Here is a 13,763-nt window from a genome sequence, read left to right on the forward strand (position 1 = left end):
TACCTTTCTGGTACGCAAACCAAACTTTTTTTATCAAGTTCTGTCAAACCCGAGGAACCCAAACATCTATGGATCCACCCATCCCTTGTCCTGAGCTCAAATCCACCAACGACAACATCTGCATGGAGTTTGTATGTTCTCCCCGTGTTTGTGTGGGTTTCCTCCTGGTTATGCTGTTTCCTCCCACACTCCAAACACATACTGATAGGTAATTTAGATTGTGAGCCCCATTGGGGACAGTGATGTCTGTAAAGCGCTGCTGAATATGATGGCCCTATATAGGTGAGCATTATGGTAAAGAAACACTTTCATGCAAAGATTATATTTTAGGATACATAATGTAGAACTTACTCTTTTTGTCTCATATTAGCAAAAGCACAGCAGTGACTGGGATACGTTAGTTGTGCTTTCACCAACTTGGTGAGTTTCTCCAGAGCTGGTAATTTCTTCAGGTAATAGGATTTTTCTGCCACTAGAACTTGGATGTATTCCAGTCCATGGACAGGGAGATGCTCTAATGCTGTAGCCGTTATGTTTCTAGAAAACAAAGACATATCTACATCTCATTTGCTTCATATAAGCCATTTCTACATAATTTCTGCACAGGATTTATAATTTGGTTTGATGAGTATTTTTGCAAAAAAAGTTCACTAAAATCCCTTATATTATTCCTCTTGGAAATGTGCAAATGCATTTACAAGCTGATGGTACTATTTCCCTTAGTTAAAGCGGAGTATCTCTGCAATGTCTCACACTGATCAATCCATGACTGTGTAGTGACAATCCCCTTATCTCCTGTATGTTCTCCCTACCAAGTTCCCATTCAGTAAAAAGTTTATTTTGGAATGGTGGTCTTTCTCATTGAACTATCCAACACCTGATCCTGGCAAACCAGCATCATCGGTTACATGGTGCCTGCACGGGCGTAGCGCCACCTCACAGCACAAATTAATACACCCAGCCAGGACCTCCACCTTCATGTAACGTGCCGGGGCATAAGAGATGGGTACCTCACCTATGGCTACCACTCCGTGCCATGTTACACACACTCCAAAGTCACGTTGACCGTGAGTTTAGAGCGTAATGACAGTGGAGGTGATGTCAATAGAATTAATGAAGCTATAAAATTGAGTAAAATAAATGAATAACGGATAGGCCAGCTCATTAGTATGAGACTAGTGGTCAACCTTGTTAACTGAAGACTCTAGAACCTCCTAGTGAGCAGAGGGTATCTGAAATCACCAGTAGTTCAGCGCTTAATCTGCCAAGTTTGTCAAAGCTCAATGTAATTTCAGGAAGATTGTCTATAAAATTAGGTCAATCACTCCAAAGTCCCAGCCACCAAGTACCTCTCTTCTGTGTAACTGTCTGCCCAATGCCTGCTGTCAAGTGTAATCCGTCACTTGCAGCAGAGAGACAGAGGTGGATTACAGGAAGTAGCGGCAGGGTTTTGTCTCTATAGGAAGTGAGGGTGGATCTGTCTCCTAGCATTTGCTCTGAAAATCCGATCCAATGTGCTCATCTAAGATGCTACCCTCTGCCTATTGTTGAGTGCAATCCATCTCTAGCAGCAGAGACACCAAGACGGATTACAGGAAGGATGGGCGAGGTTTTGTCTCTGCTCCTCATCTCCTATTTGTTAATCTGTTTACAGACATTGCAGAGAGATGAAAAAAAGGGATCGTTCCAGCTACTAAAAAACTTGCTTTATTGAAGAAAATTTAAAATAACAGCATGTCGGCTTTCTCCTCTCCAGCAAAGGATACGCTGGAGGGCACTAGAGACAGCTACGCATTTCGATCCACTAAGGATCTTTTTCTAGTGCTCCCAGCCTATCCTTTTTGGAGAGGAGAAAGCCGACATGCTGTTATTTTAAATTTTCTTCAATAAAGCAAGTTTTTTAGTAGCTGGAACGATCCCTTTATTTTTCTTCAATCAATGCTTCGCTGAAGTCCAGATGCGGTTCCGTGATCCGGCTGTTTGGTTGGTGAGCTGGCTAGGGCTTTTCAGCCCATATCTTTATATTTGTGCTATTACAGAGAGATCCATTGGAAAATAGAGTGCACAGACTATGCATGGAAAAGTGGGAAAGATAGCTCCAATACCTATAGTGCTGGCAGAATGATGATGATGCACAAAAGGACCATACTTTTTTTTTTTTTACAGGTTTTGTGTAAAAGGAAATGTATGAGTTAAGAAAATATAACCAGAAATTTCCTTTTAAATGAAATAATTTTCAATAACCTTTTACGGATTACAATTGTTATTGCTACCTTTACAGTATAAAATGAATAGAAAAGCTCCTATTAATTGATGCTCATTATGCTCATACATTACTAAATTACTGACTAGAAGCTAATAAACTGTACTGTGCTCGGCTGAATTGATTTCGCTTTCTTAGAGTGTATTAATTGAAGAAATGATTTCTTTTAGAATTATTAATAAATGTCAGAAATGAAGAAACTAAATGACTATTGTACTTACAAGAGATTTGGTCCAGTGGCTCCCTTTAAGGCATCATTATTGAAACGTTGTAGATTTTTGTTGTCATTAAGGAACCTGCGTGCAACAGATATTAATTACACTACATTTCAATTTTAATAGTCATGAGATCCTGCATACTAATATTGTGCCTGGAGTGAAGTGACTTTGCCTGTGTTATTACATGATTTATCCAAATCTACTGCACAGGGCATTCTTGAAACTGGACATAGCTAAAAAGTGTCACAGTATTATCTTAAAGGGAATCTCTCAGTAGTTTTTTTCCATTGTAGAGAGCATCATAATGCAGAGACAGGGACCCTGATTGCAGCGATATGTCACTTACTGGGCTGCTTGCTGTAGTATTGAGAAAATAACATGTTTTATCAGCAAGAGATTATCACTAGAGGACTAGTAAGCAAACCTGCTGCTAGGTAGTCCAACCACACCCCCCACACTGATTGGACGCTTACTGCCTAAGTACAGTGTACACAGATAGCTGCCAATCAGTGATGTGGGCGGGTTATACAGAGCTCAGCATTCAGATCTACAGCAGATAAAACTGTGATTTTATCAAAACTGCAACAAGAACCCTGTAAGTGAGACATTACTGGAATCAGGATATCTGACCCTACATCATGACGCTCTCAAATGGGTAGCCGAAATAACCATTTTTTATTTTTGTGCTTTTATTTTTTCTTCCCATATTCCAACTCCCGTTTTTTTTTTGCTGCATAAGAGTTTACTTTTTGCAGGATAAGTAGTAGTTTTGAATGGTCCAGGATTTAAGGACAATAAATTAAGTTGTGGTGCCTCTGCACCTGGAGGTCCTTCATCCTGCCATTCACTTTACTATACAATATACTATAAAGCAGGACAAAAAATATTCAAAGAGGGTGAAATGGTGAAAAAAACCCCTATACTGGTGCCATTGATTTGTGGGTATCATATTTATGGGGTTCAATGTTCTGTAAAAATGACCTAGATTCTAGAAATGAGTTTGACTATGGCAATACCAAACATATTGTCATCGTGCCATCCTTGGGAATGACAGCACCTGTGAAAGATGTCAGCGGAGGGAGCAGATAACAGAAAAGAGTGACCTGTCAATCACTGAGAGGAGGCCGGCGCTGAGGAGTGAAAGAGGGAGGCTTGGGCTGTTGGATCACTTGGTTTTGTCAGTTCTGGTCCATTCTGTGCTATGTGAATCAATGGTCTTCTCTGTCCTCAGGATCAATATGGTGACTCTGAGCCAGCTTCTTGGAGACACTAAGGGGGTGTCTTTGGTCAAAAAATAAAAAGGCTACTTAGCAAGTATCAGCGCTCTATAGAAAAATACAACTCTTTATCTCAGTGGTGCAAAAAAATATTTTATTCTTTTGTGGCAGCAGATAAAGACAGAATATGGCTATGAGCTGAGCGACAAAGTTAGACATTTTGACCCCGCGAGAGTCTTTTTCACCGGGCGGGAACACTGAATCAAGCTATAGCAACACAGGACCTAATGACATATGCCTTGTGCAGTCCTCCACTATCGAGAAACATTTCTTCCCTTCTTGCTTCAACAATTTAAAATGACTGAAAAAGACCCTGGCGGGGTCGAAACGTCTAACTTTGTCGCTCAGCTCATAGCCAGATTCTGTCTTTATCTGCTCCCACGAATGAATAAAATAATTTTTTTTGCACCACTGAAATAAAGAGTGTGCCGTGAATTTCCCTTGCCTCGGTCTAAGGGGTCATCATGTATCCCGTTGCACCAGCACCTCGTAAAGCTACCGAGTGCACGCCAATCCTTTGAATCTACAAATCTTAAGGCCCCGTCACACACTGCGATCTCGCTAGCGAGATAGCTGATTTTGTGACGCATCAGTGATCTCTCCAGCGAGATCGCTGTGTGTGACGGGGATCAGTGACAGGCCCCCCTGCCCGGTATCGCTGATCATGCTCGATCGGCCTGGGCCATTTTTTGATCGCTGGTCTCCCGCTGGCCAGCACGTGTGGCAGCGAGAGACCAGCGATCAGCGACGCTGGACGCTGGTTTCCAAGGTAAACAGCGGGTATCCAAAAGCGACAGTTCCTGGATACCCGATGCTTTCATTAGAAACCAGCTTGCTCGCTGGTCCTGATCGCTGGAGGGGCTGTCTATGTGACAGCTCACCAGCGATCAGCCTAGCGATGTCCCAGCGATCCCATCCATGTCGGATCGTTGGTGGGATCGCTGGGACATCGTTATGTGTAACGGGGCCTTTACTCCAACAAGGGCTTGAGTAGGATTTGTGATGAGGCACACACAGAGGTGTATGCCACTCGTCCGATCCTCCTGATTTATCAAGAGGGGTATGCCTGTTCATGAATCAGGACCGTCTGACTCCAGACCATCTCCTCATTAACCTCGCTTTTTGTATCACTCAGAAAGTACATAAAATAACCATTTGCTTTTTTATGTAAAATCGCAGTTCATATGTTCAGTCCTTGGAGTGTCTTTTAACCACTTCAGATTTCCAAAAAAATGCCAAGCGGCTAAAAGAAGCGAGTGTGGGCCATTTTTCAGGTATCTTCTGCTCTGAAGCCACTCTATACTTAATTATACAAGTCAATGGGAAGGCCCAAAAGATACCTGGGCATCTTTTTAAGAATTGTGCCAGCTTTTTTAACTGAAAAAACACAAGCAGCTACTTCTTTGTTGAAATAAAAAAAACATCTAGAAAACACTGGAAAAAACACAAAGAAAAAAACAAAACACTAGTGGTCAAAAACATGTTCAGGTAACAACCCTAAAACAGACGCTTCAGGGAAAAAGAAAGGCACTGTTTTCTAAAAGATCTTCCTTTCGAAGAACTCGGCGAGATCGCCTGCCTGAAAAAGACGCTGTGTGCACATATCCTTGGTCTAGTAAATAACAACATTGGTAAATTTGGTGAGTAGCGCACACAGGGTTAACCCTCCACGCGCGGTCTCTACAGAGTAGAATAATTATACCTACAATTGATCCAGCTTTGTGCCGTTGAACGCACAGTTTTGTATTTCTTCAAATCCATTTCTGAAAAGTTTCCTAAAGCGTGAAAAATGCAAGGGTCACATTAACACTGACAGGACTCGCTAAGCAGTAAATGGCTTTGTAAACACTTTTGCTTTTTTTTACCCAGTTTCTAATACAGAAATTCAGTTTGCGGGAAAAAAAAAATACCTTTGGCTGTTTTCCCTAAACTGTGTCATTATTTAACCCCTTCAAATCTGGGTGATTTTCTCCTTAATGCATTTTTTTCTTCCCCCTCTTCCAAAAGTTATAACTTTTTTATTTTCCCATCTTCGTCACCCTATGAAGCCTTGTTTTTTTTTTAAAGGTACGAATTGTCACTTTTAATGACACTATTCATTTGCAATATAAAGGTAATGAAAAACAGGAAAAAGATTCCAAGTGAGGTGAAATGGCGAAACCCTCTCCTCAGCTAATTCACCATTATTTTGGGGTTATCATTTTACATTTTTCGTTAAAATAGCCATACAGAAAACTCTGACATTTTGTTTTATCATTTTTCATCCGTGTGCAATCCGTTTTTATTGCTGTGCGGATTAATTCCTGGTTCGAGCAATCCGTTTTTATACATCAGCGGTTGATAAAAATTTAAAGAGACCAAATTTAAAGGGATTGTCTACTAGTAGGACAACGCCTTCTTAAACTAAATGTTTGGATACGACAAAATTATAAAGCTTATACTGACCTTCCGTGCCAGCGCCATTACCGCGGTGTGTATACTCGCGCTGTGATGCGGTGTTGTGACATATAATGCCGGCGCCAGTCAGCTCTGGCCTCACTGTCTCCGCCTTCAGACAAATGGAACAAAGATCAGCTGCAGCCTGGACTTCCTCTTCATGGTCAGTTTGCCCAAAGGTGGAGTCAGTGATGCCAGCAGTGATTGGGCGCTAGGCATCCAGTGTCATTCCACTGCCCCAGGACCGCGAGTGCTGACACTGCTGGAATGGAGCCCACACAGGAGGTGAGTTTAGGCTTTAATAATAATAATAATAATAATAATTTTATTTCTATAGAGGGGACTTGTACAGACAATAGACTTTACAGCATAACAATAGACACATACTGTAGATCAAAACAGATACCAAGAGGAATGAGGGCCCTGCTCGCAAGCTTACAATCTGAGGAAAAGGCGAGACATGGAAGGTAAATGGTAACAATTGCTTTTGTTGTTTGGACCAGCCATAGTGTAAGAATTGGGTGTCCATGTAATGCTGCATGAACCGGTTATCAGCTTAAGTATGTAACAATACAGGCACAAAGGGCTATTAAATGCATAAAGCATGTGAGAACATGATACAAGGAACCTGGTTATGGTAAAAGATTTTGAATGGGTAGCACAGGGATAGTTAGGTTAATGTGTTGAGGTGGTAGGCCAGTTTGAACAAATGCATTTTTAGGGCACGGTTAAAACTGTGGGGATGGGGGATTAATTGTGTTTACCTGGGTAGTGCATTCCAAAGAATTGGCGCAGCACGTGAAAAGTCTTGGAGACGGGAGTGGGAGGTTCTGATTATTGAGGATGTTAACTTCAGGTCATCAGCAGAATGGAGAGATGTAGGGTGGTGCTGAGCCATGGAGTGTTTTGTGGGTGAGGGTAATAAGTTTGTACTGGATTCTGGAGTGGATGGGTAACCGGTGTAATGACTGGCACAAGCTAGAGGCATCGGTGTAACAATTGGTGAGGAATATGATCCTGGCTGCAGCATTCAAGACAGATTAGAGAGGGGAGAGTTTGGTAAGAGGGAGACCGATTAGTAGAGAATTACAAAAGTCCAGACAAGAATGAATAAGAGAAACAGTAAGAAAGGGTCGAATTCTAGAAATGTTTTTGAGGTGCAGATAACAAGAGTGAGCCAGTGATCTGATGTGAGGGGTGAATGAAAGCTCGGAATCAAGTATGACCCCAAAAAAGCGGGCATGTTGCTGGGGAGTAATGGTGGAACCACACACGGAAATGGCAATGTCAGGCATAGGTAGGTTAGTAGAGGGAGGAAAGATGAGGAGTTCAGTTTTTGACAGGTTCAGTTTCAGATAGAGGAAGGACATGATGTTAGAGACAGCGGTAAGACAATCACCGATGTTTTCTAAAAAGGCAGGCGTGAGATCAGGAGAAGTGTATAATTGAGTGTCATCAGCACAGAGATGATACTGGAACTCAAATCTACTGATTGTTTGACCAATAGGGGCAGTATACAAAGGCTTTATTATTTTTACCAGGGTCGAACATTTAGTTTAAGAAGGCGTTGTCCTAGTAGTGGACAATCCCTTTAAGAATACTAATTTAAAAGACCAAATTCAGTTTCTTATGTTAACCCCTTCACCCCTGGGTGCTTTTCTGTTTTTTTTTCTCCTCCTCTTTCAAGAGCCATCACTTTTTTTTCTGTACAAATAGCCGTATGCGGGCGTTTTTTGCGGAACAAGTTGTGCTGTACTTTTAAATGACATCGTTCAATTTATCATGTAATGCACTGCAAAGTAGGAAAAATATTTCAAGTGCGTTGCAATTTCACATTTTTTTTTTAAATCTACCATGTTTACTTAACAATAAAACTAAGCTGGCATTATGATTCTCCAGATCGGTACGATTACACAGATACTAAACATGTCTATACCAACAAATATTTATTTGAGTAACACAAGTATAAGTGATGCCTACAGAATAATTTAAAGAATAAAGCAAATGGTGGAAGGACTGTGAGTTATTTTACAATGAGTACAACAATTCGGCTGTACAGAATATCAACACAATTCTAATCCCACACTATTGTTCTGTTATTACAAATAAACAAAATATTGTCATCAATGATATCTTGGTCCTAATACCTGAGGTGCATCACCATCACTATCGGGCCTGTTACCCCTGTCTCTCTGTCACGCTCTAAGTAATACGAGTCGTAATTCAGACTCTAACGGAGGCCTATAATGCTATGCCGGTATGCTGCGAGTCCCTAATCAATGAGTCACTTTGTACACCCGTGACGCTGACCACCTTTATCCCATGAAGCCCAGCCCCAGTCCCCTGTGCACTGTATGTCTACACCAGCTTGGTTGTCTCTCTCGGCTCTGGCTCTGCTTCCTCAGCTCAGATCTCTTGTCTCTTGTCTCCGTTTCTGGTTACTTGATTATTCACTTGGATCTGGTCAATCGATTCTTCTTTCCAGTCTGGTCACTCATAATGGCGACTATAAGTCAATCTCGCTGCTCGGCACGTCCGTCCTACTACAGGTTCAGGATCCAACTTCCCCCTTTCTCTGCCCTCCTGGACTTTTTATAATTACTAACTGCTCCTCAGCTGATCTGGTGTCTCCTCCAATCTCTTCCCCGACAGAACATGCACTTTACTTTTCAGTTCCTACCGATGCAATTCTGCTTTCCCTTTTCCTATAATCTTTAACCAACAGATGTCAGATCTCGGTGTTGGCTTGCAGACACTCTGTTAGGCATTAACTGTGTGAGTCTTCTCACTTGTCTATCTCCATACAATCATGTCACAGGTGCACCAATGGGCAAGTGGAATGATGCCCTTCCCTGATCAGAACCCTGTATTAACTGGAAGCCGGCTAACGGAAATTACAAGGGTGAGCCACAGCTGGCCATATAGTACATGGGGCATCCACTTAGCATACCCCTGTAGCTTGCATTTAGGGACTATCTCTAGTATTTTGGTTTATCAAGGTTGCCCCAAGTTTTGGGGTGGGGGATCACTCTTCTATGTACCATTATTCATCTTGTATATATATATATATATACAGTGGGGAAAAAAAGTATTTAGTCAGTCAACAATAGTGCAAGTTCCACCACTTAAAAAGATGAGAGGCGTCTGTAATTTACATCATAGGTAGACCTCAACTATGGGAGACAAACTGAGAAAAAAAAATCCAGAAAATCACATTGTCTGTTTTTTTTTTCATTTTATTTGCATATTATGGTGGAAAATAAGTATTTGGTCAGAAACAAAATTTAATCTCAATACTTTGTGATATATCCTTTGTTGGCAATGACAGAGGTCAAACGTTTTCTGTAAGTCTTCACAAGGTTGCCACACACTGTTGTTGGTATGTTGGCCCATTCCTCCATGCAGATCTCCTCTAGAGCAGTGATGTTTTTGGCTTTTCGCTTGGCAACACGGACTTTCAACTCCCTCCAAAGGTTTTCTATAGGGTTGAGATCTGGAGACTGGCTAGGCCACTCCAGGACCTTGAAATGCTTCTTACGAAGCCACTCCTTCGTTGCCCTGGCGGTGTGCTTTGGATCATTGTCATGTAGAAAGACCCAGCCACGTTTCATCTTCAATGCCCTTGCTGATGGAAGGAGGTTTGCACTCAAAATCTCACGATACATGGCCCCATTCATTCTTTCATGTACCCGGATCAGTCGTCCTGGCCCCTTTGCAGAGAAACAGCCCCAAAGCATGATGTTTCCACCACCATGCTTTACAGTAGGTATGGTGTTTGATGGATGCAACTCAGTATTCTTTTTCCTCCAAACACGACAAGTTGTGTTTCTACCAAACAGTTCCAGTTTGGTTTCATCAGACCATAGGACATTCTCCCAAAACTCCTCTGGATCATCCAAATGCTCTCTAGCAAACTTCAGACGGGCCCGGACATGTACAGGCTTAAGCAGTGGGACACGTCTGGCACTGCAGGATCTGAGTCCATGGTGGCGTAGTGTGTTACTTATGGTAGGCCTTGTTACATTGGTCCCAGCTCTCTGCAGTTCATTCACTAGGTCCCCCCGCGTGGTTCTGGGATTTTTGCTCACCGTTCTTGTGATCATTCTGACCCCACGGGGTGGGATTTTGCGTGGAGCACCAGATCGAGGGAGATTATCAGTGGTCTTGTATGTCTTCCATTTTCTAATTATTGCTCCCACAGTTGATTTCTTCACTCCAAGCTGGTTGGCTATTGCAGATTCAGTCTTCCCAGACTGGTGCAGGGCTACAATTTTGTTTCTGGTGTCCTTTGACAGCTCTTTGGTCTTCACCATAGTGGAGTTTGGAGTCAGACTGTTTGAGGGTGTGCACAGGTGTCTTTTTATACTGATTACAAGTTTAAACAGGTGCCATTACTACAGGTAATGAGTGGAGGAAAGAGGAGACTCTTAAAGAAGAAGTTACAGGTCTGTGAGAGCCAGAAATCTTGATTGCTTGTTTCTGACCAAATACTTATTTTCCACCATAATATGCAAATAAAATGAAAAAAAAACAGACAATGTGATTTTCTGGATTTTTTTTTCTCAGTTTGTCTCCCATAGTTGAGGTCTACCTATGATGTAAATTACAGACGCCTCTCATCTTTTTAAGTGGTGGAACTTGCACTATTGCTGACTGACTAAATACTTTTTTTCCCCACTGTATATATATATATATATATATATATATATGAGCAGAGTGCAGGAAAGTAGCTGGGAATAGAAATTTCCCTCCCAGGATGATCTTTGTTCACAGCTCTCATGTTTGTAGTTTGGCCAATGACTGTATTTTTAGAGGCTAATACAATTCCCCAATACGTCCATACCATATAAAAAACAAAGAATTGTGTTACTTACAGAGTCAAGGACTCATTGTTCATCTCTTGGAAAGCATTCGCTGGTATCGCAGTTATATGCAGATTGTCATAGATTTCCCTGGGAGAAGAGAAACATGTAAAAGTGATGATGTGACATCAGTAAATACAGTAAATAATGGAAAGTGGCAAAAAGGGGGATTATACAACTCATCCTAGTTTTTTTTTCCTTAAAAAATATTGTTATCCAAAGGCTGTGTTTGGTATCGCATGAGATCCCCTATTGTTGTGAATGGGACCAGACACAACCCAAGAGCGCTACTATTTATAGGAAAACTAATTTTTCTGCCCCAAATCCCATAAATATGTATGTTTAGCCATGTAGGCTGAGTAGGTCCAGCATGGGATACAGTTCCACCGGTCTTTTGCCTTCCTGTTGTCTCTTTATTATGGCAATTAACAGGGGTAGGGTGACAATTAGGGAAACCCACCTACAACACATTGATGCAATATTATAGTGATATGCTGCTAAGATCTATGCTGACATGGAAGCATCAAGGGCCAGGGGAAGTTTTAATGAAGTGATGGTCTAACTTGCACACTACTGGTCCATTCAAAGTTTCTGGGCTGAGTCAGATCTGATTTTGAGCGAGCATTGATTGACAACTGTAGAAGACAACTGGCACTCGTTTACAGAGGGCAATGCAAACTGCATGGGAACAAAAGGACAGTGGGATTGTTTGGCCCCCATACAGTTTTCTGGTTCCTCGGCAGCACATCTTGTTTACATATGGAGATGTGCTACTGATGATTTTTAGGCAGCATAAAGGAAGAGATCTTTGGCCAAGTTTACAAGCGTGAATGGTTGGGCATGGACTCTCTTAGGCATCATGCACATGGCTGTATTTTCGCTCCAAGTGCGGTCCGGCAAAACCGGATTACACTCGGATCAATGATATTTTACTTGGCTGTGCACATGTCTTAATTTTTCCTCGGACTGAGCCAGACCAAGAATAAGAAAAAATTGCTGAGTGCCCGAATTTGATCCGATGACATGCAAAATATTGGCAGAATGGGGCAGATTCTTCTTTATAATGCACTACCAGTAATACCCTCAATTATTTCAATCTTTAATCTAATATATAAAGCTCAAAGTGTGTATGTATGTGTATATGTATGTATGTGTGTATGTGTGTGTGTGTGTGTTTGTCCGGGATTGGCATCTGCACCGTCGCAGCTACAGCCACAAAATTTGGCATAGTCACACGTCTGGACCCCGAGAGCGTCCTAAGCTATGTTGTGAGGTGAAATTTTAACCCCGTGCGTTCCAATTCACCAAAAATTTTGCCCCTATCTACATACTGGGGAAAAAGTGTGTGCGCATCAAGCCCCGCCCCTCATTATGATGTCATAATGCCCCTATCTACATAATGGGGAAACAGTGTGTGCATATCAAGCCCCGCCCCTCATTATGATGTCACAATGGTTACCATGGCGACACTGATGTCATCAAGCCCCGCCGCTCATTATGATGTCATAATGGTTGACTATGGGATGGAGGATGTGTGATGGGTATATGGGCACTGGACTATGGGATGGTGGATATGTATGACGAGTATATGGGCACGGGACTATGGGATGGCGGATATGTATGATGGGTATATGGGCACAGGACTATGGGATGGAGAATATGTATGACGGGTATATGGGCACGGGACTATGGGATGGAGGATGTGTGAGGGGTATATGGGCACTGGACTATGGGATGGAGGATATGTATGACGGGTATATGGGCATGGGACTATGGGATGGAGGATATGTATGATGGGTATATGGGCACAGGACTATGGGATGGAGGATATGTATGATGGGTATGGGCATGGGACTATAAGATGAAGGATGTGTGATGGGTATATGGGCACTCGACTATGGGATGGCGAATATGTATGATGGTTATATGGTCATGTGACTATGGGATGGAGAATATGCATGATGGGTATATGGGCACGGGACTATGGGATGGAGGATATGTATGATGGGTATATGGGCACGGGCCTATGGGATGGAGAATATGTATGATGGGTATATGGGCACGGGCCTATGGGATGGAGGATATGTATGATGGGTATATGGGCACGGGCCTATGGGATGGTGGATATGTATGATGGGTATATGGGCACGGGACTATGGGATGGAAGATAAGTTTCATGGCCTTTTAGTGAGGGTTACACAATGGGTTTCTCCCCTTCTGTTTTCAATTAGCCTTGCAAATATTGGCTTTACCTTTTATTAACCCATATAAAAGGACCTTAAGGCAGGTGCCATATATACCCAGGTGCTTGGATCCCCATCAGCCTAAGTCCTCATTCAGATGAGATAAAAAATAATAATAATAAACAATAAACAAACCGATTTTCATCAGTGTGCTGGATCTGATTTTCATTCTTTCCTGGCCCATGTACTGTATATTTTTTATCCATCATTGCGGCATCCATTTTTCTGGTATTCAAGAAAAAAAAATTCAAGCTTCTCCTACCCATCAAACCAGGCCCGGATTGGTAACTTGCCCAACCGGGCACTTTCCCGCTGGGCCGCTATTTATAGCCAGTTGTGGGCCACACCGCTTTCTAATGCGGCGGCCACCGGCCTCTTTTAACTGCCGCCGGCCCTTTAAATTTGCGGGCATGGCGGCGGTTTCAAAGGTGCAGTCGCCATGATTTTGGAGTGGCACCCTAGGG

General features: G+C 42.3%; 1 protein-coding gene across 2 annotated transcripts in view; it reads right to left on the reverse strand.

The window, feature by feature from the left end:
- LHCGR (luteinizing hormone/choriogonadotropin receptor) overlaps positions 1-13,763 on the reverse strand; it is a 257,515-nt gene that overhangs the window by 46,611 nt on the left and 197,141 nt on the right. For both annotated transcript variants that reach the window (XM_073554028.1, XM_073554029.1), the window contains 4 exons: positions 11,069-11,146; positions 5,465-5,533; positions 2,485-2,559; positions 352-537 (listed from right to left, as the gene is read on the reverse strand). In XM_073554028.1, the coding sequence (XP_073410129.1) occupies positions 352-537; positions 2,485-2,559; positions 5,465-5,533; positions 11,069-11,146 (408 nt within the window). The remainder of the gene's footprint in view (positions 1-351; positions 538-2,484; positions 2,560-5,464; positions 5,534-11,068; positions 11,147-13,763) is intronic.

This window comes from Dendrobates tinctorius, unplaced genomic scaffold, assembly GCF_039654945.1.
Source record: "Dendrobates tinctorius isolate UK_male_01 unplaced genomic scaffold, ASM3965494v1 ptg000205l, whole genome shotgun sequence".
In the NCBI taxonomy this organism is placed as follows: Eukaryota; Metazoa; Chordata; class Amphibia; order Anura; family Dendrobatidae; genus Dendrobates; species Dendrobates tinctorius.